This window comes from Suricata suricatta, chromosome 7, assembly GCF_006229205.1.
Source record: "Suricata suricatta isolate VVHF042 chromosome 7, meerkat_22Aug2017_6uvM2_HiC, whole genome shotgun sequence".
In the NCBI taxonomy this organism is placed as follows: domain Eukaryota; kingdom Metazoa; phylum Chordata; class Mammalia; order Carnivora; family Herpestidae; genus Suricata; species Suricata suricatta.
The window spans coordinates 1,891,042-1,917,907 of NC_043706.1; the positions used below are offsets into that span (position 1 = coordinate 1,891,042).

Genomic DNA, 26,866 nt, shown 5'->3' on the forward strand with positions numbered 1-26,866 from the left:
TCGGGACGCCGCGGGTGCAGGCTCGGGGCCTGGCGGTGCTGACGACGGGGTGCGCGGGAAGACCCCGCGTTCCGCTGTCCTCCGGCCCTCCTGCACACACTGCCGATCGCTGGAGGAATTCCTGCCCATCACGGTCCACACTTTTTGAATCCCCTTTGGCGCCTAGTGAGAGTACACCTTGTACCATTGTGTTCTTACCATCATTGTCGGGGCGCCTGGGTGGTTCAGTCCGTTGGATCAGACTCTTGGTCTCGGTTGGGGTCATGATCCCAGGATGGGGGTATCGAGCCCCACGTCAAGCTCCACGACAGGCTCCGCGCTGAGTGTGGGGCCTGCTTAGGATTCTGTCTCCCTCTCTCCCTCTGCCCTTCTCCCACACTCCTGCTCGCTCTCTGTCTCTCTGTCTCTGTCTCTCTCTCAAAAAAACAAACAAATGAACAAAACGAAATGAAACATTGTAATTGAGAATAAATTCTCTCTGAATCTTTACATCCGTTCAGTCCTTTCCTATCTTACTGAATTGCCAGCTTTGTGGCTTAGCTTTTCAAATTACAAATCCGGGAGGGAGGCTTCACTAGTGACCCTTGTTTTAACACCACAAATCTGTGTTCACATCTACAGTCTTTCTTTCGTTGGCTGGGATAAAGCCAATCCCAAAGATTAGTGGGGGCTTTATTTTAGTCATTGTCTTACTCAGACACTCAGCTTGCTCTGAACAACTGCTCCGGTGCTTATTAGCCTGCAGGGGTCTGTGCAAACATGGGAAGAGCACACAGGCTTGCAAGAGGTGCTCCAAATCCTTGTATTCACAAGGTGTCATCAGTTCACTTGTAAACGTTAAGATTTACTGACTTCCACATGTAAATCTTAATTTACATGTCGTCTTAATGCATTATGTTTCTATCATATTTGATCAGAAGTATTGCCTGCAGGCCTGTATTTCACTGTTTTTCCGGTTCTTCCTGTTCTGGGAATCTTCTTGGGGTCACTTGAGACGTTTCCAGAAGGCTGACATCAGTCACCTACTGCCGTGTTAGTGCACACTTTAATACCCATCGTATTAAAGTTTTAACTTTTCAGACAAACTAGGATTTGGGGGTGGGGATTGAGCAAAATGTCTTATTTATGTTGTTTAGTTCCCCCTCCTATTCTGATTCCTTCAACATCTTTCCTAACTACCCACTTATTCTGAGTTGTCAGGTGCCCCTCCAATCTTCACCTTAATTTCCCCTCTTTATCTGCTCCTAACGACAGCCACCACCAATGTTTCCATCCAGTCCCCAACCCGAACTGGAAAATCTTTTGTCCACCCATCAAGACCAAATCTTAGTAGTTTTTTTGTTTGTTTGTTTTTAGGTTTTTTTCCCATCTAGTCATCACAATGAAACTGATAACAATAAACACTGAGAAGTTACAGTGTTTCTAGACGCCTTCAAAACACTTATTTTTGCTCTTTATTTTATAGCTCTTGCCTCCCAGATGGGATGGTAACTGGAAGTAACTGGCAACAGACTAGAACTCTGCCTTTTGTTGTTGTTGTTTTTTTTTAATTTTATGTCTTTATTTTGAGAGAAAGAGAGAGAGTGGAGCAGAGCAATAGGGAGAGAGAGAATCCTAAGCAGGCTCTGTTCCATCAGCATAGAGCCCAATGTGGGGCTCAATCACCAACCATAAGATCATGACTTGAGCTTAAATCAAGAGTCAGCTGCTTGGGGCTCCTGGGTGACTCAGTCGGTTAAGCGTCTGACTTCCGGCTTTAACTCAGGTCATGATCTCACGGTTCGTGGGTTCGAGCCCCCCGTTGGGCTCTGTGCTGACAGCTAGCTCAGAGTCTGGAGCCTGTCTTCAGATTCTGTGTCTTCCTCTCTCTCTGACCCTCCCCTGCTCACGCTCTCTCTCTCTGTCTCTCAAAAATAAATAAAAAACATTAAAAAAATTAAAAAAAAAAGAGTCAGCAGCTTAACTGACTGAGCCACCCAGGCACCCCACATAGGTAGTTTAGGAGTAAAATAGTATCATGACCTAAGGAAAGCTTTCTCAAAGGGCACTAATGATAACAGATCAAATTGCTAAATTTGACTTCATCAAAATTTAAATCTTCTGCTCAACAAAAAGTACCATTAAGAAAGTGAACAGAAAAGCTACAGCCTGGAAAATAATGTGAAATATGTATTTTTGACAATTGGTATGCAGAGTATGTAAAGATTAATGTTTTCATGACCATCTTCCCTGTCCAGGTGAGGCCAGAGAATTTTAAAGGAGAAGGCATGGGAAAAGGAGGGAGTACGCACAGGAAAACAGGGGCCCAGACGGTTAGTCCTGTGTGGACGTGACCCTGAACGGACTCACTGGCACCGCCACAGCTGTCTTCCAGCACAGTCAAGCTTTATCCTCTCTGTGTCCTTGACTCCTCAAGGCCAGTGGTCTGAAAATCTCAAGGAAAACAGAATATTTCTGCCACAGACCAAGGGACTTATTAGGTCAGCAATCAAGGAGTGCATAAGCTTGAAGCAAATTCGCCCTTGAGATCATTTGGAGCACTGTTACAATAACATTCCAAATACTTTCCACACCTGGAACCTGAAAGTTGTTCCCAGATTCTCCCCAACGTTATTCCCAGATTCTCTGCATTTTAGTTTCAGAAGTGTCATTTCATGTATAGTATATGGACTAGCACAGTAATTTTCTAAAATTTTGGTCTCAGGGCGCCTGGGTGGCTGAGTTGGTTAAGCCTCGGACTCTTGATTTCAGCTCAGGTCATGATCTCACAAGTCCCTGGGATCAAGCCCCACATCTGGCTCTGCACTGACAGCATGTGGCTTGCTTCTGATTCTCTCTCTCTCTCACTCTCTCTCTGCCCTCCCCCCTCCTCAAAATAAATAAATAAACATAAAAAATAGTAATAAAATATTGATCTCCTGATTCCTTTTATATTCCTAAACACTAATGAGGACCTCAAAGTGCTTATTTTTATGTGGCTCATATCCATCAAGATTTGCTGTGTTTGAAATTAAAACCAAGAATTAAAAAACATTTAATCTTTAAAATAACAATAACATTCTTATTACATATTAATTTAAGTAATATATTTTATGGACTCTAACAATGTCTTCTAAAATAAAAAGTGAAGGCAATGGAATTATTTCACATTTTTGCAAATCTTTATACTGTCTGGTTTCATAGGTGGCTGGATCCTCACCCCTGCTCCTCCTTCAGGGACCCTGGAGGTCAGACCTCAGGCCCAACAGCTGCAAAGGGCAAGCGCGGCCACTCATTTAACCACTGCTCTTGGGGCAGTGTGGAGACGGGCCCTAGCTGGAAGCTGGGGCTTCTGTCCTCTGCCCACAGCTAGATGCCCACTGTCTCAAACAAGCGGAAAGGCTCTTACCAAGAACCTGAGGCCTATGAATGAAGCATGGCAAAACTTGAGATGACGGAGGACCTTTACAAGGAGGAAGAAAAGTAAAGAAAGATGGCGCTCTCTAAAAGCGAAGTACACTGAAGCTCCGTCCCGGGGAAAGGCTCATGTTTTGGTAACTGTGTAGGCCTTGGCCTGTCTGCCGCCTCTCTGGTCACTCACCCTACAGGAAGGCCTGCCTGCAGCCACTCCCGTGGGACCTGGACTGAGGCTTTCCGCCGGGGAAGGCGAGCTGCGGTGGAAGCTGACGCCACTCACACTGACCAGCACACGCCTCATTCCCACATACGGGCGGTCCCTGCGCACCACGCGGCGGGAGACACCCCGGGAAAACCCGGAGCAGAGCATGAAAGAGAAGGGGCAGCAACAGGTGTCTGAACCCAGCAGACGTACAGACAACCCAGGAAACAGAAAAATGGATTAACTGTAAATGATGCAGGGGAGGAGAAACTTTCTCTCGCTTCCCTTCTAGGTTCTTTGGTTGGCCTAATAAATCAACATAAGACAGTTTAACTGTCGGACAAAATTTTAGGGTTGTTCATACAGGGGCTCATAAAACTGAGACTCAAAGAAGCGACCAGAGCAGACAGCTTTTATTTATTTAAAAAAATTTTTAATGTTTTTATTATTTTAATTTTTGAGAGACAGAGCACAGATGGGGGAGGAACACGCACACGCACGCGCACACACACACACACACACACGCACACACACACACACACACACAGAGAACCCGATGCAAGCTCGACCTGAGCTGTCAGCAGAGTCTGACGCAGGGTCTGACCCCACGAACTGGGAGGTCATGACCTGAGCTGGAGTTGGACACTTAACCGGCCGAGCCGCAGCACTTTTCTTTAGACAAACAACAGATTTGAGAGGAATCGACCAGACAGAAAGGTTTGGGCTTGGGTAGTAAATTGGTTAAAAAAAAAAAAGTAACAATGTTGTTTAAATGGCCTTCTCAGCCCTGCATTCCCTATCCCTAGTGATAAGGACATCTCTTTCCCTGCTGGTAGAAGGAAGGTGCCTTCCACATGGGAGACTTATTTTCTACTTTCAGGGGGAAAAAAGAGGGTCAGCGTGTCCTTTTTGTACTTCCTGGCTGTTTCTTAAGCAACTTTAATTCAAAATGATAAATATGCCAAAGTGGCATACTTTGGGGCAGCCTGCCCAGAACCCCATCAGCAGTAAAGAATGAGACTTGGGGGTGTGGCTAAGAAACACTGTTTCTGTGGTAGGTTTTGTAAATACTCCTTATCAGATTAAGAAGTCTCTCTCAAAAAACAATTAAGAACTCTTCTTTAATTACTTAATTTGCTAATTTAAGAAATTATGAATGGATGTAAATTTTATCACCTTTCCTAAAGCTATGGAATGACTGTATGATTTTCCTCCTTTAATATGTTAAGGTGAATTACGTTGACTTTCTCTAGTGGTAATTCAGCCTTGCCGTCCTGGAATAAACCCAACTTGGTCATGACATGTGTCATCCTTCCAATATATTGAATTTAATTTAATATTTATTTTTGGACTTTTGTTAACTGTGTTCATTGTGGGAAGCTGCAAAGATTCAGCTGCTTGGCCATTTACTAGCCGGTAAGGACTCCCTGAGGGGAGTTACAAAAATAGGCAGGGGAGCGCCACTCCCTGTCAGGAGAAGCCAGAAAAACAAAGATCAATCGCCTACAGGCAGGGTGGTATCGGCCCTTCACCTGCTGTGCTAAAAACTTTTGTTGTTTCCTTCTCTACCCTAGCTTTGACCCTATTTCCTAGCAACCAACCCTGTCAGTTTCCCCGCCCTAAACCCTATAGAGGTGTGGGTTTTTTCTTCTTTGGTTTTTGTTTTTAATAAAGAGGCTTGATCAGAAACGCTTGTCTTGCCTCACTCTCTGTGCTCCCCTTCCTGCCCTACTCTCTCTCCCTCCCTCAGGAACGAACCTGCAAGGATCGACAGCCCCGCCGGCCAGGGTGGCCATGACAAGTGGCACCTGAACGTACGGCTGAGTGAGGGAACATGACAAGTGGCGACCAACGTTGGGCTGAGTAAGAGGGATCTAGTGAAGAAACCGATCAAAGAGAAGAAGAAGAGAAAGAGGTAATGGTCAGGATTTAGAAGGAGACGGCCATGCGGTGGTCCAATGCTCGAGTGAGTGATCGGTGAATTTAGGGCAGGAATTAAATAAATGGTCTGTACAGAGACCCTCAAAGCACAGAGAGTGAAGGTTAAGAAAAAGCAATTAAGTGTTTCTTGTTTGTAAAACCTATGTGGAGGGAGAATGATAGCCTCTGGTGTGTGTGAGTGAGTGAATGATTGGTCTCCTCATTAGAGGGGGCTCCCTATCTTTGTCTGTCTTTGCGTCACTGTATTATAAGAAATAAGAGAGAGAGAGAGTTGGGGAGAGAGAGGGATGCAGAACTCGAGAGACTACTGAATGCTGAGAATGAACTGAGGGTTGAGGGGGAAGGGGGAGCGGGGAAAGAGGTGGTGGTGATGGTGGAGGGCACTTGAGGGGAAGAGCACTGGGTGTTGTATGGAAAACAATTTGACAAAATATTATGGAGAAAAAAAAAAGAAATAAGGGATGGGCAATACGAAGTCTGTTATACTTGTTTTGGGTTGCGGCAAATGCCCTCCCGTAGAGATAGGCAGAGTTGATATAAAGTATGTAAATTAAATTTTGAGCCATAAAGAGTCTACAGAAAAAGATCTATTTATTTCCCAGGTTAACAGCTAAAAGTTTAAAACTGCCCCGTTGCCCAGGGCAACCAGAGGGCCATCCGGCTGCAGTCCGGTGGCTGGGGAGAGGCCAATTTGCATAACACTCGCTTCTCCCTCGGCCTCAGGTGGTGAGAAACAAAAGACCACAGAAATCAGGGTTGGGTTTTTTTTTTTTTTGCACCAAATTTCGAGGTTAAAATCAACTATGGGAAACAAAGTATCTCACCTGGGCTCAAACAAAACTTATTCAGTGCTTAAGTTTGTTGGTTAAAACAAAAATTTATGGTTAATTTGGTCTGTTCTATAGTTTTCATGAGTAATTGTTAAAGTTAAAACGTTAAAGTTTTACTTGATAATAAATTGAGATTAAATTCATTGGCTGTCTAACAAGTTAAAACTAAAGCAAAAGTCACAACCCGTAATTGGTATATTGATATAGGATGAGGCCTGTAGATGCTTGTGCCTTTTAACTTGTGGCAAAACAACTGGGTATATTTAAAACTGTTAAAAAGCTGATTTGTACTTAATTGATTCAGAAGTTTACCATCTAAGAAAAGTTTTGGTTACTAAGCCCTCAATGGGAGACTAAGATTTCTAAGAGTTAATAGTCTGCTAAGTATAATTTAGGCTGCGGGTAAATGGTGCAGCCGCTCAAATATATGTGCAGTTCCTAAAGTTTTAATGTTTTAGTAAAGATCATTACTTAACACCTTTAACAATCAAAATATAAGTGTCACTAAATTTAAACTGTAACTTAACAGCCTTTACAATTAAAGAGCATTTATGTACTTTAAATAATTTTCAAAAACTATTGGAAGATTTAATTGGATTCGGCCTCTTTTAAAGCTGTCTTCCTCTGTTTGAGATCTTGCATAAAGACTTCTATCCAAATTGCAAAACAAGAGTTAACTCCTTTGGCCCTAGAATCCTTATCTAAAGCTAATGAGGCTTTACAAGGGGCCATACTTACAAGGATTAATTACAGTAAGCCTTGATCTTTAATAATATTATTTCTTTTCTAACTAGGGAAACTTCAGCACTAAGAGCTAAACTTGTTGTTAAATTATTTCAAAAAAATACTCCAGAGAGGTTTAATCTGTTTTCAAATTCTAAGTATGTGGTTGGGCTCTTTTCAGCAACTAAAACTGCAGCAGTGCCTGTCTACAAGACAGGGATTTCAGGTTTAACTATTCTAAATTGCCTGGCCCCTCTCTGAAATTCATCATCTAGGCTCTATAGCTCTGAGGCTACAATTCAAGATTTCCCGTGGTGCATCTACCTGTTCCTCATTTGGGAGTAAATCCTCGAGGACTAGTGCCCAATGCCATCTGGAAAATGGATTTAACACACATTTTAGAGTTTGGAAATTTAAAATATGTCCATGTGAATGTAGATACCTACAGCGGCTTCCTATACGCTACCTTACAAACTGGGGAAGCAGGAAAGCACGTCGTAGCACACATGCTTTCTGCCATATCAGTGTTAGGGATCCCAAAACAAATAAAAACTGACAACGGACCCGGATATACTGGGACTGTGTTCTCTAAATTTTGTCAACAGTTACACATTAAAAACATCGCTGGAATTCCTTATAATCCACAAGGACAAGGTATAGTAGAACGGGCACATCTATCCTTAAAAAATACCCTTGATAAAATAAGAGGGGGGGACTGGTACCCCATCAAGGGATCTCCCAGGAATCTTTTACACCATGCACTCTTCGTTTTAAATTTTTTAACTTTGGATAAAGAAGGATGCTCAGCTGCTGAGCGTCTCTGGCAAAATGAGATGCAAAAAACGTTCACTACCGTGCTTTGGAAGGACCCCTTGGATAATAAATGTCATGGTCCGGACCCAGTTCTAATCTGGGGACGAGGAGCAGTCTGCATCTACGCACAAAAAGCGGATGCAGCCAGATGGTTGCTGGAGAGACTAGTAAAGCAAATTGATCATAATACTCAGCCCTCCAGGGAGAAAAAAATCTCCTTGAGAGAAGTATTTGTCTTTTCCTTTAGGACCATGTTGGGAAAAGAAGCTTCAAGAGGACCTGGAGAAGAGGAGGAAGAAAAATATCAACAGTTCTTTCCTCAGTGGATTTCATGGACTTTTACCCTATCCCCTCCCGCTTTTAAGACCTATTGTATGGACTTTTACCCTATCTGTTGAGACCTATTGCGGATTTACTGATCTTGGTGCCCTTGGGACCTGTTCTATTCAATAAGGTCATGCTCTCCTAAGGCAGTAAATAGGCACAGTCTACCCAAGTCCATTATCATGAGCTCAATATGGCTGATCAGGAGGCCGATGGAAGAGCTATATTATGGCAAGAAGCACGGGCTGGCTAGTCAATGACGGGTAAGAGAGGCCTTACCATCCTATCAACCTAAGACAGGCTACTCAGACACAGGCTTCTGGGTGTGCCCATGACGGGTAAGAAGGATTGGCAGGCCTCCAACCTAAGACAGGCACAGTCCTTTCCTTGCCCATACTATCATATTCTGGAAGAATCCCTTTTTGAATTAATAAAAAAAGGGAGGACCTGTGGGAACCTGCAAAGATTCAGCTGCTTGCTTGGCCATTTACTAGCCGGTTTGCTTATATATAAGCAAACACAAAAATATTAAACAAACAAACAAATAAAAGCAAGCTGATATTCCTCTACCCCCAAATGCTATTACCTAGAATGTTGGGAAACAACTGTCCAAGAGTTTCTCACATTTCTCCAAGTCTTCTGACAAATTTCCTTGCAACTCATCTTTTCAAAGCTGTATCTCCTTTTGGAGATTTATTTCCTGACAAACATAATAAAGATTGTTAGAAATAAGCCCATAGAGGTGCATCTGGGTGGCTCAGTCAGTTGGGTGTCTGACTTTGGCTCAGGTCATGATCTCATAGTTTGTGGGTTCAAGCCTCATGTCGGGCTCTGTGCTGACAGCTCAGAGTCTGGAGCCTGCTTCGGATTCTGTGCCTCCCTCTCTCTCTGACCCTCCCCTGCTTAGGCTCTGTTTCTCTCAGTCTCAAAAATAAACAAACATAAAAAAAAAAATAAGCCCATCGACCCAATCAAAGGAGGGATTCAGAGACTTGGGGCACAGTGAAGCAAGGCTTTAATCAATATTCTTGCAGAGTGTCAGACAGACAGGCACACTGGGGGCAGTTCAAGCAGACGACTTATCTCCTAGTGTGCAAGTCCCTCCCCTGGTTCCTCGTTGGCTGAGTACTACAGAGGTTGCAGCCTTATGCCGACATCCCCTGTGCCCACGTAAGGCAAAAAGTAGTCTGATCGAAACATGTGCATCCCCTGAGCTGATGCAGACAGACATTTAGATTTTTTTCTTTCTTTCTACCATTAGCAATCTTATCTGCCTCACTGCCCTCCAGAATGCACCTCTCCCCACCCCATAATCACTGTGAGTTTCCCAAGTCCCCTCACATCAAGGATTTGTCTCATTGTTTCCTACTCATTCTAAACACTAGTCTGTTATACTAATAACAGGTCTCTCTTCTCAGGGTTTATCAATCTACTTATCACATTCTAGTTTATATTACTTGCTATTATTGAATTTCTCTTAACCAGAGCATAATCTTCTTCATCTAGTATTGTTCTGAGATCTCTCTCCCACTTCCAGTATGTGATGGCCCTTAAAATATATGCAGGTGTGCCATACGTTTCAGACAGGAAAAATGGTTTGAGTTGCTTTGTTAAGTAGCTAAATTTAGTCAATCTGATTCACCTTCTTTCTTTTCTATTAATTCCTTTCCCTGAGATCTGTCCTTATTCATACAGGGAACTACTTCTCAAAATCTCACGTGCGCCAGGTGCCAGGTTTGGTGAGGGTGCTGAGGTGAGCAGCTATAGGACGCTCACCATGACCAACGCCTTTTCCATTCTTCATGGTCTCTCCTACTCCAGTCCCGTGCTTTACTTTTATGGGGGAGCCAAAATACCTTCCAAGCACTCTTCCAGGGTTTTGGCTGAGGTCCCCCCCAACACCAATTAAAAGACAGATTAACGGGAGAAAAAACGTTTAGTAACAGGTATATCTCTTGTACACATGGGGAGACCCAGGAAAATGGAGTCACGCCTTGAAATGGCCCAAGCCAGCACCTTAAATAGAATGTCCACCTGTCGACAAATGAAGATTTTGGGGGTTTTCAGAGGAAGCACAGTAAAGAAGGATGAGATTGTTTTCAGATTTGTTAGTTTGTCAATAACAAGGAGTTTCTAGAATTTTGGACTCCTTCCTTCTCTTCCTGGGGAGATACCCTTACAAATGGACATTCCCTTCAAAAATGCAAATGTTTCCTACGAAAGGGTAACTTTTACTTGGTTTTCAGAGCTCTTCCGTTTGGCTTTATAATAAAAAAAGTAATCCGCCTAAAATAATCTTATCTAAGAGGCATTTTGGGGGACGGCAAATTTTGCTCCCCTTCACTGTTCCTCCAGACGAGAGGTTGCGGGTTGGAGGTGGGCAGACGGTTGTCCCCACAGTCATCGTCGGGCCTCCTGCGGAATTCTGGAGGTTTGACCCGCCCCACCGCCCAGCGACTTTCGGAGAACGTCCCTGCCGCCGCACAGAGCCCTCGGGAGCCCCCCCCCGACGCGCCTCCTCCGCCTGCACCAGAGGCCCCCGGGCTCTTTCGGGCCGGAACCCCAGTGTTTGTGCCGACGGGGAAGAGCGGACCGGTTTCCCAGTGCTCTCGCGACTGCGAACCACTTCCGGTCGCAGGCGTTTCCGGTGCGGCGGGCGGAGCGGGGCTTACTGGGGGCGGGGCGGGGCGGGGCGGGGCTGGTGGGCGGGGGAGGGGGCGGGGTGGGCTGGTGGGCGGGGAGGGGGGCGGGTCTCCAGGCCTGGGAGGTGGCTGGGTGTCTGGGAGCCAAGAGGATCGAGGTCGTCGTGAACGGGACGGGTATTGTGAACAAACCTGGGAGCAGCAGCGATGCAGGGAACCGGGAGCGTGGATACGAACCAGCTGCTGCATCTTGGCAGCTTTGGGGCTGGGAGCGCCGAGCGTCCTGCTCGGGGCCGCTGCTCGCGGGGTCCCGGCTCTGGCTCGTGGTGTCCGTGGAGGCCGCGCCGAGGGTTAATGCACCCGGAGGGTCTCCTGCAGGACTCCCCGGCTGCACATCGGTAGCAGCACCTGGGAGACCTGTTCGTTCCCACGACTCCTGGTGCTGCTCCAGCCACTGCTGCTTCTCCGTCCGTCGTTTTCGTGTTAAGCGCCACTTAACTCATGGACCCTCCCCTCCTCACGCTGGTTCAAAATACACATTAAAACAAAACAAAAAAAACCAGTGTGCCATAGTGGTACATTTTGGAGCAGCCTGCCCTTGTCCTCTATAGAACAGAGCATGTGCTCAATAAATACTTGATTGTTGAACAAATCAATAACAGATAAAAAGTCCTTGACATCACAGAATTAAAATGGTTTGGAACCTAGAGAATGGGGAGGGACCCTGCAGATGCAAAGATCTTGATGAGTCTGTCCGATAAAAGGAATATAACTTAAGAGTTACCTTAAGGTGGCGACAGAGCGGCCATTCTGCTGTGGGTCGGAGAACTCAGTGCACCGACAACCCCCACCCCTCACCTCTCACCTGCAGACCTGGAAAGTCCACGTCAGTTTGAAAACAGCCAGTCATGAAGCTCCAGCTTCCCATCACCCTGACAGAGGAGGCAACCTATTCCATCCCGCCACGTGCCTGAAATGCCCTTATTTGATAATCTGCCCTCCCAAGATAAAACCCGGAACCCCCTCACCCATAAAAAACCCGCCCCTCCCCTACCAGACGTGACTTCCCTGACTCCCCACTCCTGGGGTCATGGACCCTCGCCCGAGAATCGCAGATCCCAATAAAGGCTTTCTTGGCTCCATAACTTGGTCTCTTTCTTTCCTCTCCTCTCTGCCTCCATCTATTAAATCTTAACAATAACCTGATTACTTATGTGAAGTTTTCTAGTAGTCACATTAAAAAAGTAAAGACAGGGGCTCCTGGGTGGCTCAGTCGGTTAAGCCTCTGAGTTTGGCTCAGGTCATGGTCTCACGTTTGTAGGTTTGAGCCCCACGTCGGGCTCTGTGCTGACAGCTTAGAGCCTGGAGCCTGCTTCTGATTCCGTGTCTCCTCTCTCTCTGCCCCTCCCAGCTCATGCTCTGTCTCTGTCTCAAAAAAAAAAAAAAAAGAATATATATATATATATATATATATTTTAAAAAGCAAAGACAGGTGAAACTAATTTCAGTAATATATTTTATTTAAACCAGTATATCCAAAATATTAACATCTAATCAATATAAAAATTAACCAAATATCTTACATTATTTTTTCATACTAAATCTTGGAAAGATTATGTGTTCCTACTTATTGCACATCTCATTTCAGATATTAAATTTTCATTGAAAATACTTAATCTATATTAAAATATACAAAATTTAAAATGTTAAAAAAGTAGTTTCACATATCCAAACTACACTTTAAATATATCTAAAGGTTTTCCAGTAACTGAATTATCAGTTTTTAATTTTAATTAAAATTACAGTTCTTTAGTTGCATAGCCATATGTACCTGATGGCTACTACAGTGGACAGTGCAGACCTCAATTAGAATGTCTATTGTAGGTCCCAGGGGGCAAAGGAGAGGGTAGCACCACATATTTGCCAGGGAGGGAAGTGTAAGGTCTTTATCCAAGTCACATTGGAGGGCAGATTCCTCTGGTCCTCAGCAGTGAGGTATGGCTTCCTAAAGCAAACAAATTCTTTACCATGATTGCTGTTTGGATTTTAGGTTCTCCGAGAATCATTTTTTGAGGGGTGGGAAAAGGGTCTAGCAATGCTGGTTGCGTGTACCATCTCTAAACAGAATCTGTGTCTGATGAGGAGCAGTCCTGGAAATCAGATTATTTTCCTAGAGATCAGCCATTCTCATCTGGGGTATCTACTCACCCACCTAACTTGGTTTTGCTTGTCACAAGGAGGGTGCTAGTAGCACCCTGTGGGTGGAAGCCAGGAAAGTCCTACCATCCAGGGGACAGGGCGCCGCAGGGAACTGTCTCGCCGAAAACGCTAACACAACCTGAGAAACCTCGCTCTAGAGGAGGATCTGGGTAAGACTGAGCACCTCAGTGTAATCTACTCTCTTGTGGGGTCAGTAACGGAAAAGCTGGTTTTGTTCAAGTTATTCAACTTTTCTAGTTGTGTTTTCACGATTGATGGGCTTTTTGATGGTAAGTAATCTCATGCTCAGGATGAGAATGGAGACCTGTTGGGTAAACCGCACACGCTGTGCGAAGGCTCCATGTACCTTCCTGCGGCTTGTACCCGGTGACCCAGGCTCAAACGTGACCGGGCCAGTACTGGACTACGCGCCGTTCTCTTCACCTGTCACAGCTCTCTTAGTTATCTTTGTTCTTCTCCCTACACCCGTTCCATCTTACTCTCTTCCTTCCATCCCTCTCCCCGCCTTCGCTGATGCGCGTCCATTCCTCCTAGAACCCCGCCTCCCCTCCAAGCTGCTGGCTCCCCAGCTCACCACCACCTCCTCTGTGGCCGAGAGCTGCCCACCTCCCTTTAAGTGCCTCGTACATTCACAGCCGTCCTGTCAGTTCACAAACGCTTCAGACGACAATCCTCACCGCTTTCCAAAATAAAATAATTCTCTTGAAAAAGATGGGAGGAGCAATGCACATGCTTCTGGAGCAGGTGAAGTGCACAGAGGGTGGCACTGCAGGGACACAGCGGTTCTGATCAGTGTCTAGCAGATTACTTCTCTCCCGCTAACTGGCCGGGCTTGAAGACAGCTCTTCTTCCAACTGGTTGCACCCTCACCATTTTTCCCCTTCAGCACGTGGACTGGGACGATGCCGGGTTCCTCATGGTACCAGCAACGACTCAGACCTCCTTTAACCTCACGCCTTGCCTTCCACCTGGGTTATGCCGGGGTCCACTGGCCTTTCTGCTGTTGTTGCAGCACTCTGGGCCATCTCTGGGCCCTTTTATTTCTTAAAATTAAAAATTGTTTTGGTCTTTATTTTATTTTGAGAGAGACAGAGAGTGAGCAGGAGAGGGGCAGAGAGAGGGAGACGCAGAATCCGAAGGCAGGCTCCAGGCTCTAAGCTGTCAGCACAGAGCCCGACGTGGGGCTCGAACCCACGGACTGTGAGATCATGACCTGAGCTCAAGTCAGACACTCAACTGACTGAGCCAACCAGGCGCCCCTGGGCCCTTTTATTTCTGTCCCTCCTGGGCTCTTACTGTCCCTCTGGTATCAGGTGGTGGACACTGCAGTGGCAAGGTGGAATCAATATCAAACCCAGAAAAGGGTAGCATGGTGTCAGTGCTCCAAACTAGTCTTCACTCCGCCTTTAAAGGTATCCAGCTCTAAGATGAGAATTATTCTTTGTACTATAGGTATTCACAACTATCTGAATAGAATGTTCTAGCACTCAGAGGATAAAGGAAAATCGGTCAGTCATGTCTTTACAATTTTAAGAACCCTCATCCTGTGGCAGCCAGGATCATTTTTCTTACCACTGCAGAAGCCTCTCTAAATTCAAGAAAGATCGAAACTTCCAACAGCTTCTATGCATGATTCTCAGCAAGACAAAAGGTAAAAGGGGAAAAGCTACCACTCAGTAAGTACCTAGCTTTATTTTCAAAATAAGATGTTTCTAATACTAGAGACTTAATGCTTTACATTTCTCTTTATGACCACTAAAAAATCTTTTGTTTTAAATGCTTTGAAATATTGCCCAGATAATTATGTTATAAAAACAAGTAGGACTGTGAAGCTTGAGGTTTTAAAATTTTTCTGTCGGGCACCTGGGTGGCTCAGTTGGTTAAACGTCTGACTTCAGCTCAGGTCACGCTCTCACAGTCCGTGTGTTCGAGCCCCACATCGCGCTCTGTGCTGACAGCTCTGAGCCTGGAGCCTGCTTCGGATTCTGGGTCTCCCTCTCTTGCTACCCCTCCCCTCCTCACTGTGTCTCTCTCTGTGTCTCAAAAATAAATAAACATTAAAAAGATAAAAAATATAATAAACCTGTAAAATTTTCTATCAATTATGTTCAAAAGACAAAAGCCCAGTTTGTCTTTGTGGCTCTACAAGGTTTAAGATCCATGTCCCGACAGTAGCAGAGACAAACACGACTCTGGTGGTTCAGTCAATCGCTACACGACAGCAAGTGCGTGGGATCACTGTCTTCAGAAGAGGGGCGGCCACTGCCTGGCGGTTCTGGGGCGGCGGCCCCTAGGACAGCCACGCGGGGCAGTTGATAGTGTGAATGTGAACGCGCTGGGCCTCTGCCCACAATTTCTGTCATGTTATAAAATTCCCAAACTACGGATGTAAAGCTGTTCAAAGTACATGAACTGCTAATATGCTTCCAAGCCAAAAAGAAAAAGATTATTGTAGTTTAAGCTTTCAATTTAGCTTACTGTATTTAATAATCTTCAATTATCCAGTTATAATATGCTCTTTTTCTAAGGCTGGGAAAGTGCTATAAAGTTGTTACTACATTACGTTTTGAGGGTGTTTGTATTTTACCTTCTGCTGCAATTGTGGCCTCCTCAGGTGTCCCTCTTACGACCTTCCTGAACTCAGAATCACACGGGTGTCAAAGCTGGAAGGTACCTTACAAGCGCCCCATTAGGAGAGCAATATCCTTTAGAACTTCCTGCAGATAAAAATGGTCTGCATCTGCTCTGTCCACTCCAGTAGCCACTAGCCACCTGTGACTGTGGAGTACTTGAAACGTCACTAAGGAATAGAATTTTCTAGTTTATTTAACTTAGATTTATACAGCCACGTGTGGGTGACTGGCTACTATACCGGACAGCGCAGTTCTAGACCAATCTCTCCCCACATCCCCACTTTAGAGTGACGGGAGATGCAAAGAGGCGTGATTTATCCACATTACTGATCCCTACCACACTGTTCCCGCCCCCCTTCCCAACAGCTCCTACTCATTACTTAACTGCCTTCCTTTCCACTGGAATGTTTTTTCTTAACCTGCTGTCTTTCCTGATGGTTTCCTCTTTTTCAGTACTGGCAAACAAATTCCACAAAAAGATTATACGTCCTACTTTAAGATAAAAAGATTAGTATTTGGGCCATTCTAGCAGTAGTGGTGGAAAACAAATAGTATTGTTTTAGTTACTAATTTCAAAAGCAGCTTTTGACTTGACCCAAAACACCTGACAGGCCTCTGCCGTCATCCGCACGCTACGGAAGGGGATGAGACGAAGACGGAGAAAAATGTGAATGTTCAGGGGCACCTGAGAGGCTCAGTCAGTGGAGTGTCTGACTCTTGAGTTTGGCTCAGGTCATGATCTCATGGTTTGTGAGTTCGAGTCCTGTCGGGCTCTCTCTCCCCCCCTTCCTACTTGTGTGCGTGCGCGTGCTTGGGATCTCGGTTTCTCTCAAAATAAACTTAAAAAAAAAAGGAAGTGAATGTTTGCCTAATGCCATACACTGAATGGTCAAGGAAAAAGGAGAGCGGAGAAGTAGCAGTCACTGCCTTTGAACCAAGAAACATGGTTATTTTGGGCTGCAGGTGAGCAGTATGTCAACAGACAAGGCTTTCTGAAAGAACTCTTAATTCTTCCCAACAAACTGAACTACTGTAGAAATAAAAGGAAACTTTCTCAGGCAGGTTCTCTGGTGCTGGAGAAATGGCTGATGACTGTGTTCCGGCTACTCAGTCTCCAAGGCAGACTCTCTGGGAACTGAGGCCTGAGGACCTGGAACGGCCCCGGGCTGCATCAGTAGAGCTGACCTGCTGTGTGAATCCTCTGATGCCGGATAAGGGCCGAGCTCACACGGAAGGGCCTCCCGCACTCCTCACACTCGTAGGGCTTTTCACCCGTGTGGATTCTCTGATGCTGAACGAGGCCCGTGCGGCCGCTAAAATCCTTCCCGCACTCCTCACACTTATAGGGCTTCACTCCAGTGTGCACTCTGTGGTGTCCGAGGAGATGTGAGCGCTGGATGAAGGCTTTCCCACACTCGCCGCACTTGTAGGGTTTCTCTCCAGTGTGAGTCCTCCTGTGCTTGCTGAGGTCTGAGCTGTGGCCGAAGCCCTTCCCGCAGTCCTCACACGCGTAGCGCCTTCTTCCCCTCTGCGGCCACTCCACTCCGCCCCTGCTCCCACCAGCATCTCTGGACCCGGGAGGCTGAGCAATGTCCCTGTCAAGTCTGTCATTTGTCTTGCCAAGGAATTGTGTGTCCTTGGGCGTATCTTCCTCCTGGGACAACACTTCATTCTTAGTTCTGCTTTCATCATCTGTAACAACGAGAATACAAATGTGTTCTAATCTAGGTTTGAGAAGGGACACATAAACGCTCTTGAGTGTTATAAAAAGTCACATACGGTGCACAAACTAGAGATCTGGCACCATCAAATCAAGGAAGAAATTAAGAGGCCAACAGGGAAGCCAGTGGCAGGGCTCATTACTTGGGAACAGATTAAGTGATGTGGATTCAAGGGTCACCTGGCAATTCTGTGTACAGGCAGAGTGCTGGGCGGTAAACAAGGACTGCGGATATGCTGAGGATCATAAAGATGGACAGACAGGGGATCAGAGAACAGAGACGGGGAGGGAGGTGAGAGTTTGGGAGAAACAAGCAAGGGCCTGAAACACAGGTGGTTAAGTGGGAGTAAAACTGGAGAAGATGGTGGGGTTAGGGATCTGAATGGAATGCTGAGTAGGAAACTTCAGAGAAGGATACCGTATGAAGGATACTAACCAGGTAGAAGTGGACGGAGAGCATGTGAGGCATGATCAATAGAGGGAGTGATAGTGGACGGTCTGGCCTATGTCATTATCTCCAGCGCTCGTCCTCACACTTGAATTGCATCAGAATCACCTGGGTGGCTTCTCCAAAGAGAGTACTAGTCCTCCCACTCCCAGAACTTGTGATCTGATTAAGCTGGAGCAGAGCTCAAGACTCTGCAATTCTAACAGGTTACCTGGTGCAACACACACCACCGATCCAGGGACCACACTTTGAGAACCTCCAGCCTAGGTGTTTTTCAAGGTCCATCTCAAATGCTCTCTCCTGCAGGGAGTCTTCCTTAAACCTCCCAAATCAGCTCGTTCCCTCTTCCTGATCCCTAAGTCCTCAACCCCAAGCTTAGCATAGAATAGCACATAATAGCAAGTACTTAGTAAATATTTGAGTTCAACTTTATTAGAAAACGGCTGTTTGGATGATTTGGAGGGGGCAGAAACTGTCATCTCTTTGGTCATGCTATGACCACCGTCCCAATGAAGCTTGGAATCCTACCTGTGCGCTGTCACTTACTTACTTCTCAGGGGCTCACTGGCCTGAGGAAGCAGCCGCAAGAGCTGCCAGGGCGTTTCTGCGCCGGGGCTGGGCTGGGAACCCTGGCTCCCATGGCTCCCGTGGCCCAGCACTGTCCTCACCGTGTCCCCCTGGCTCCCGTCTTCCTCCTCAACAACCATTTATTTAAATCAGGCGGTAGGGGCGCCTGGGTGGCTTAGTCGATTAAGTGTCCGACTTCAGCTCAGGTCATGATCTCACGGTTCATGGGTTCGAGCCCCGCATCAGGCTTTGTGCTGACAGCTCAGAGCCTGGAGCCTGTCTTCAGATCCTGTGACTCCTTCTCTCTCTGACCCTCCCCTGCTCATGCTGTCTCTCTCTCTCTCTCAAAAATAGATAAAAACATTAAAAAAAAATCAGGTGGTAGATGTTCTCACAGTCTGGATATCTGCTCTAAGATGATATTCTTTTGCAATCTAAATGCCATGCTATCTTTAGCTAGAAATTACAAGGACTGAATTAGAGCCAGAAGACCTAGATTCCAGTCCTGGAACTGTCTGAGAATTGTTTACACTTCGGCAGATGAGAACTATTTTGGTTTCCTTCTCACCTTGGGGCCCTCGTTACCTACTGTTTGAGCAGACGAGGGAATGCGCGATAAAGCATTTGCACAAGTGTCACGTGTGACAGGAGCATGTCTAGATCAGCAGGGTAACAATGATCAAGTCATGGAAATCAGAGGCCCCTCCGTACCATTAAGAGAAGTGTTCTCAAACATCAGCATTAGGCTCAACAGCTCCTTTACAAACAGCTGCCTATACCGGCTGCGTTTCTGTGGCTTACTGATGAAGACGAATATTAAAAAAGAAAAAAAATAAAGACACAGAGCGTTTGTCCTAATGGTCAATTCCCCATCCTCAGGGCAATCTCCCAGTCCTCAGGACGAGTCTCCCCCACAGCTTTGGGACAAATCTAGAGAAAAAGCTCCTCAGGACGTCAAAAGGCTTTTTTTTTTTTTTTTTAATTTAAAAACACAAGGTCCATTTTTCTTGGTCAGCAGCTGAAATGACAGCCCTCCCCCTTAGGCCTGCCATCGAACAATGTAAAGCTATCAGATGGATGTGTCAAGGGTGAGCTCTTCTAGTCTCCAGGACCTCAGGCTGCTTTCTGGTCAGCTGGAGTGGCAGGGTCTCGTTTATGTGTGTCCTGTAAGTGCCAGGCCCAGGCTCACAGCGTTCCAAGAGGGCTCCCTTCAGAAAGGACAAGATGAAAAATACTGGGTTCTGACATCTGCCAGGGACGTCCTTCCAATGTTATTTTGGCACATGTAGCACCTAGAGTCCCTATCAGCTACAATTACAAAATTCGTCCAGCCCCGCTAGTCACTGACAGATGTCCACAAGCTCACTTGGTCACCACGTGGACAGCTTGCTGGACAGTCTAGGGAGAAAGAACGAGGTTAAATGCCGAATGAACCTGAACAGAGTCATTGCTATGGGTTTAATATGTCCAATACTTCAAAATGAAATACTTTTAAAAGGTGTCACAGGGGCCCCTGGGTGGCTCAGTCGATTGAGTGTCTGACTTCAGCTCAGGTCATGATCTCACAGTTTGTGGGTTCGAGCCCCGGGTCGGGCTCTGTGCTGACAGCTCAGAGCCTGGAGCTGCTTCTGATTCTGTCTCCCTCTCTCTCTGCCCTTCCCATGATCGTGTTCTGTTTCTGTCTCTCAATGATTGACAGGTAGATAAAGTGTGTTACAAAGAGGGGCGTCTGGGTGGCTCAGTTGGTTAAGCGTCCAACTTCGGATCAGGTCATGATCTCACGCTTCGTGAGTTGAAACCCTGCTCTGGGCTCTGCACTGATGGCTCAGTCTGAGCCTGCCTCGGATTCTGTGTCCCCCTCGCTGTGTGCCCCTTCCCTGCTCACACTGTTTCTCTCAAAAATAAACATTAAAAGAGAAAGTTTGTTTAACAATAAATTGTTTTTAAAAGACGGTGGCTTGCGGGGATGTTCTTGTGAGGACGTTAAACTACGGTTCGGGGCCAGCGGGCAGGAGCCCCGGGTTCTGACTGTCATCTCAGCTCTGCCTCTAACTCTGGACACTCAGACACGTCACAACCACTGTGGGTGAATGTCTTCAACTGCAGAATGAAGATCTGGACCAGACACCACATGCTTTTAATAAAACTGAGAGACATATCTCAAAATGTGTTATAATTTCTGTAGGGTTTAATTGTTTTGGTGGGTTTTGTTTGTCAGCTGGGGAGCGGGGCGGCGGGGACACGGATAAAAGCTGTGTACGGCCCTCGGTGCCGTACTTTGGGGAAAACGTCCTCCTTCTGTTCAGTGCAGACGAAAGGGATTCTGTAAGATCTCACAGGACAGCCAAGCTGCATAAAGCACTTGACAGTAGATTAGATTAAGAGGAGACAATTTATATTTTCCCTTAACAAGTTATTTTGGTAGCAGTACATATGTAAGCCTCTACAATTTTAGGAATAGAAACTGTGTATTTTTCTGAATTTATAACATGGAGTGAAAGTATTCCAGAGATTATCATCAAAAAAACAAGGAAGGACCATCTAGAACTTAAAAGTTTTGCAGACTATCCATTAGTCATAAGCAGTAATTCTATGTTCTACACTGAAAATTTAGTATGTTAAAATATTTTTGTGACCTATTTGTTAAATTTTGAAGATTTTTAAAAATGCTTTTTATTTTGAAAGGGGGGGAGCAAGAGAGAAGGGGGAGAGGTGGGAAGAGGGAGGGAGGGAGGGAGAGTGAGGGGGGAGGGAGAGAGAGGGAGAGAGGAGTGGGGGAGGGGCAGAGAGAGGCAAGGGAGAGGGAGGGAGAGAGAGAATGAATCCCAAGAAGGCTCCTTGCTGTTAGCGCTGAGCCCAACTCGAGGCTCTATCTAAAAAACCATGAAATCATGACCTGAGTCAAAATCAAGAGATGAACACTTAACCGAGCCACCCAGGTGCCCCGTGACCTATTTTATGACCTACTGCACGTCCTGTCTCCTCCCAAAGGTGGGTAGAGAAATTTCTTATAGTATGCCTCCTGATAGAAAAAAGGGAAGACTCCACATAGTTAACTTACTAAAACAGCCTGCATCTTTTAGCTTCTGCCTTCTGCAACTATTCTTGACTACCATCAACTATTAAATGCCATAAACTAGTGACTGGACTCTTACCAGTTTTTTTTTTTATGTTTATTTAAAATTTATTTTTGAGAGACAGTTTGAGTTGGGGAGGGGCAGAGAGAGAGGGAGACACAGAATCTGAAGCAGGCTCCAGGCTCTGTGCTGACAGCAGTGAGCCTGACGCAGGGCTCAAACTCACCAACTGGGAGATCATGACCTGAGCCGAAGCTGGATGCTTAACCGACTGGACCACCCAGGCACACCAGTTCTTTTTTTTTTTTAATTCTTCTAATTTATTTACTTATTTAGGGGGAGTGAGAGAGCGAATCCCAAGCAGGCTCCATTGCCAGTACAGAGGGGCTTGATCCCACAAACTGCGAGAGCATGATCTGAGCTGAAATCCAGCAGCTTAACCCACGGAGCCACCAGGGGCCCTGACTTTCCAGTTCTTATCCTGTGTCTCATTAGCACTGGCCACAGCTGGCTGAAGCTCCTGTTGTCCAGTGACACAGCCCTCTTGTGTCTCTTCCCTTTCTGACAGTCCCTCATCTGTCTCCTTTACAGAACCCTCTTCCTTCACCCAAACTGCACATGGTGGCATGCCTCAAAAATCTGCACGTGCTTCTCTTCTCCTCATTTCATAAATTCCTTTTGGTCAATTTCATGTACAGCCATGTCTTCTATCATCTTTCCAGGGACGATTCTCCAATCTCTTACCTGCTCCCACATCTTCCTCCTATATCTAGAATCATATTTTAATCGTACTGACTCCTGGATTGTATGTGGATGTTTCAGAGACACTGTAAATTTGCATGTATAAAAAGTGAATCCACTCCTAAGTCTTCACACGTAGATACATCCACCTTCTGATTTTCCTCTCACTTACTGACACCATTTTCTCCCAGATGCCCAAGTTGTAAACCTGGGTTTTATTGAAAACAGCCCTCCACCCCCAATATCCAGTCAGATACGTTCATTAATAAATGGAAAATATGGATCTCTTGAATTTTCTCCTTCCCCTCTCTGGTTTCAGTCTACCATGCTCTACATCTGAAAGTGGTCTTCCAGGGAGCCTGGGGAGCTCAGTCGGCTGAGCGTCCGACTATGGCTCAAATCATGATCACATAGTTTGAGGGTTTGAGCCCCACATCGAGCTCTGTGCTGACAACTCAGAGCCTGCAGCCTGTTTCAGATTCCATGTCTCTTTCTCTCGCTGCCCCTCCCCTGCTCATGCTCTGTCTCTCCCTCTCAAAAATAAATAAATGTAAAAAAAAAAAGGAAAGTGGTCTTCCTTTACCCCGCGCTGTGTTGGTACCTTTTCTCCTTACTAGAGTTGTGCGGTCATTCACTTACAGACTTTGGAAAACAGAGAATAAGTCACCTGTGATTCCTTTAGCTTTGAATTATCTTCGTCTATATCTGGAGATAGCCTTCCAATATTTTTCTTTGTAACTTTATAAAAGCAGATTCAATCTGTGTCACCCACTTCTCTATTTCATGTAACAGACTTCCATCTGACAGGACGAAGTTCTGTTCCTTAGCATGGTATCCAGGAACCTTCACCACTGGCCTTGGATTTTTCCCTTCTACAAAGTTCTCTTCATCAAAATAAAAAAAAAACCTCACAGTAACTGCTATTCTTGGCATGCTGCCTGCAGGCTGCCCCCACCCTCCCTGCACTGTTCTCTCCGCCCGGATTGTTCCGGTTCCCACCGGAACCTCTGGGCTCACACAAACCCACTCTGACACCCCAGCTGGCTGGCCACAGGGACAGCTGTCCTGCTGGGGGCAGGCTAGCGCAGAACTGCTCACTTCCATTTCTTGAGGAGGGGTCCTACCTTGTCTCCCTAATATCTAGTCCAGCGCCGGCATTTCGTGGCTGTTCAATGGTGTGTCAGGAAAGAAGAATGAACAGAAGAGGGAGTCCCGGCCTCACCTCTTCTCACCTCACCAATACCCAACACCATGCTGGAAAGCACTAACGACTCCTTTAAGTTACACATAATTGACTGTCATCTTTCCAAGGTATCAGCTAGAAAGATCTTCATTTAAAACCATTTTTCAGGGGCGCCTGGATGGCTCAGTCAGCTAAGCCTCCGACTTTGGCTCAGGTCAGATCTCACGTTCGTGGGTTCGAGCCCCGCGTCGGGCTCTGTGCTGACAGCTAGCTCAGAGCCTGGAGCCTGCTTCCGGTTCTGTGTCTCCTTCTCTCTCTGCCCTCCCCTTTTCAAGCTCTGTCTCTCTCTGTATCAAAAATAAATAAAACATTAAAAAAATTAAAAAAAAAATTAAACCATTTTTCTGATTAGACAAATCACCTGGCAGGGAGCCTAGAGAATGAGAGAACCACATGGGTAAAGTTTATAGCAGTGAGAATGAATCCATAATAGGCCGGAGCATAAATACTGCCGGGGGGCGGGGGGGGTGCCTCTTGAGAGGCAGGGCAGGGAGGAGTGGAAAAAAACAAACAAACACCACCCTCGTCTTCAGGGAAAACTGGGATTTAAAGCTTGTTTACTTTTGAGCGCAAGGGAGGCTTAGTTGGTTGAGCATCGGAGTCTTGATTTCAGCTCAGGTCATGATCTCACAGTTCCAGAGTTCAAGCCCCCCATTGGGCTCTGTGCTGACAGTGCACATCCTGCTTGGGATTCTCTGTCTCCCTCTCTCTATGCCCCTCCCTCACTTGCCCATGCTCCCTGTCTCAAAAATAAATAAACTTTAAAAGTAGTTAAGAATAAATGAGGTTATAAAGGTGGGATCCTCATCTTATAGGATGGGCATCCTCCCATAAGAGGAAGAGATGCCAAGAGTACCCGTGCACACAAAAAACCCCACGTGAAGACACAGCAAGTCAGTGAGTCAAGGAGAGAGGCCTCACCAGAAACCAAACCCACTGACACCTTGATTTTGGACTTTCCAGCCTCCAGAATGGTGAGAAAATAAATTTCTGTGTGTAAGGCACACAGAAATTGTGGTGTTCTGTTTCAGGAACCCTAGTAGACTAATACAGAGTTCATACAAATTTTCCAGCTCAGATGTAAATTTAAGACAATTCAGAACGAGAATCATAATGACTGATACAAATTTAAAATATTATTATCATTTAAAATGTTTATTTTGAGAGAGAACAAGCATGAGTGGGTGAGAGGGGCAGAAAGAGAATCCCAAACAGGCTCTGCACCCCAGGCAGCACTTGACCCCATGACTGTGTGATCATGACCTGAGCTAAAATCAGGATTTGGATGCTTCACCGACTGAGCCACCCAAGTGTCCTAGAAGGTATTATTAACTTGAATGAGTGTTTAAATTCTATCCCCCATCCAGTGGGCCAAATAGCAGCTCTTAGGTGTAATGAAAACGTAAAACATAATTCTTTCCATGATGAGGCAACAGGAGGAAGGGAGACGCAATCTTCCAGAGTGAGGTGGAAGATAAGCAGGAAAACTTGAGAAGGAGAAGATCAAAGTCAGAAGTTCTGTCTAACACAAGGAACCGTGTCTTCCCTCACACACATGAACTCTTGCTCCTTACCATTCCTCCGGGGGTCCCCCAGGTCCTGCTCCTCGTGGAGCTTCTTGGGATGGAGCTGGGCAGTCAGTGACTCATGGGGCCTCCCCAATGGGGGCAACGTGTCCAAGAGCGTGTCCTGTCTTTCTGAATTGGCTGGGACCTGGAAACAATGAAATATGATCCGGCTGGCAAAAAGCAGATTTTGTGAAAAGAACTTAAAGACATTAAAAGAAGCATTTACCAGCAACAGGAACACAAAAGTGAAAAATTCTCATTAAATTGCAAATGGCAACAATGTCTAAAAAAGAAGAGGTGGAAACTAATCTCCATTCTTCAGGCCTATGGAAAATGAAATTCTCACAAGGATCTGCAGAAGTGCAGGGTCAGAATCTTGGGATATGGAAAGAACCTTAAAAATTATCCAGCCCAACTTCCACTTCCTCTATAACTCCACTGTCCAATATGAAACCTACAAGCACAATGTGCTTACTGAGCAGTTGAAATGTTGTTTGTAGTTGAGATATACGATATGTAAAATACACACTGAATTTTGAAAATAATACAGAAAAGGATATAAAATACCTCATTTTTATAGTAACCAGATGATTACTTTGGATTATATATATATATATATATATATACACGTATTTAAAATTATTTTAGTATTCATGTCTGAGAAAAAGTATGAGCAGGGGAGGGGCCGAGAGAGGGAGACAAAATCTGAAGCAGGCTCCAGGATCGGCACTGTCACCACAGAGGCCAACGGGGGTCTCACAAACGGAGATAAGACCTGGGCCGAAATCGGACGCTTAAGCGACTGTGCTGCCCAGGTGCCCCGCTTTGGGTTAAATATATTTAATTCCACTTGTTTTTCTTTTTTAAAACGTGGCTACTAGAAAACTTTAACTACATATGTGGCACATATAATTCTGTCGAGGGGCCCCTGGATGGCTCAGTCGGGGGAGTATCCGACTACCGCTGGAGACTTTTTTTTTTTTTTTTTTTTTTTTTTACCTCTGATACCTATCTGCCCTCCAGCCGGACTCGGAATCCGCGCCCTGCGTCTTTACTGACTACACTTGAGTTACCCGACACTGGCAGCAGGTGCCTCCCCGAAACGTGTTCTTCTCTAGGCTGCCACAGGAAACACCTTCCGGTGTCCTCTCGCATGCCTTTTCTGCTTTGGCTCGGTCCGTACGCCCTCATCTCTCACAGCCAGAGCACTGTCCCCTTCCCACCTGCTTCCGAGGCTCATCCAGCTCCCGCTCCAGATCCTCCAGGACGCTCACCGCCTCCTCCCCAGAGCTCGGACGGTGCGCCCGCACCCAGCGCTGCAGGTCCCTGGGAAGAATGCTCAGAAACTGCTCCAGCACCAGCAGGTCTAAAATCTGCTCCTTGGTGTGGCACTCCGGCCTCAGCCACCGGCGGCACAGCTCCCGCAGCCGGGTGAGGGCCTCCCTGGGCCCGGGGGCATCCCGGTAGCAGAGCCTCCGGAAGTGCTGCCGGAAGACTTCCCTCTTGCGGGGGCCGGAGTCCCGTTCCCGGTAACGGTCTCCCGCCTTCACTACTCCAAGTCCTCTTGGCTCCTCGGGGCCCAGGGCTGCGGCCATTCTGGACCGTGCTGGAGGACAGTCGTCCCTGGGGCGGATTCCAGGCCGGTCTCTCGGAAGCTTGTTTCAGAGAGAAAGGTACAGGCGGAGGAACGGAGGTGCAGCGGGCGCGACCCCACGCTACGCCCGGCGGCCGGCGCGCGCGCGCGGCATCCTCGCAGGCGGCGGAGGAGCGCGCCGAGC

General features: G+C 46.2%; 1 protein-coding gene across 1 annotated transcript in view; it reads right to left on the reverse strand.

Annotated features, from left to right (window-relative positions):
- The window catches only part of LOC115296468 (zinc finger protein 850-like), a 62,828-nt gene that overhangs the window by 16,444 nt on the left and 19,518 nt on the right, over positions 1-26,866 (reverse strand). The window contains exons 5-8 of the mRNA XM_029944922.1: positions 26,312-26,743; positions 25,095-25,233; positions 16,910-17,416; positions 15,280-15,283 (exon numbers count right to left, since the gene is read on the reverse strand). Coding sequence (XP_029800782.1) covers positions 15,280-15,283; positions 16,910-17,416; positions 25,095-25,233; positions 26,312-26,743 — 1,082 coding nt within the window. The remainder of the gene's footprint in view (positions 1-15,279; positions 15,284-16,909; positions 17,417-25,094; positions 25,234-26,311; positions 26,744-26,866) is intronic.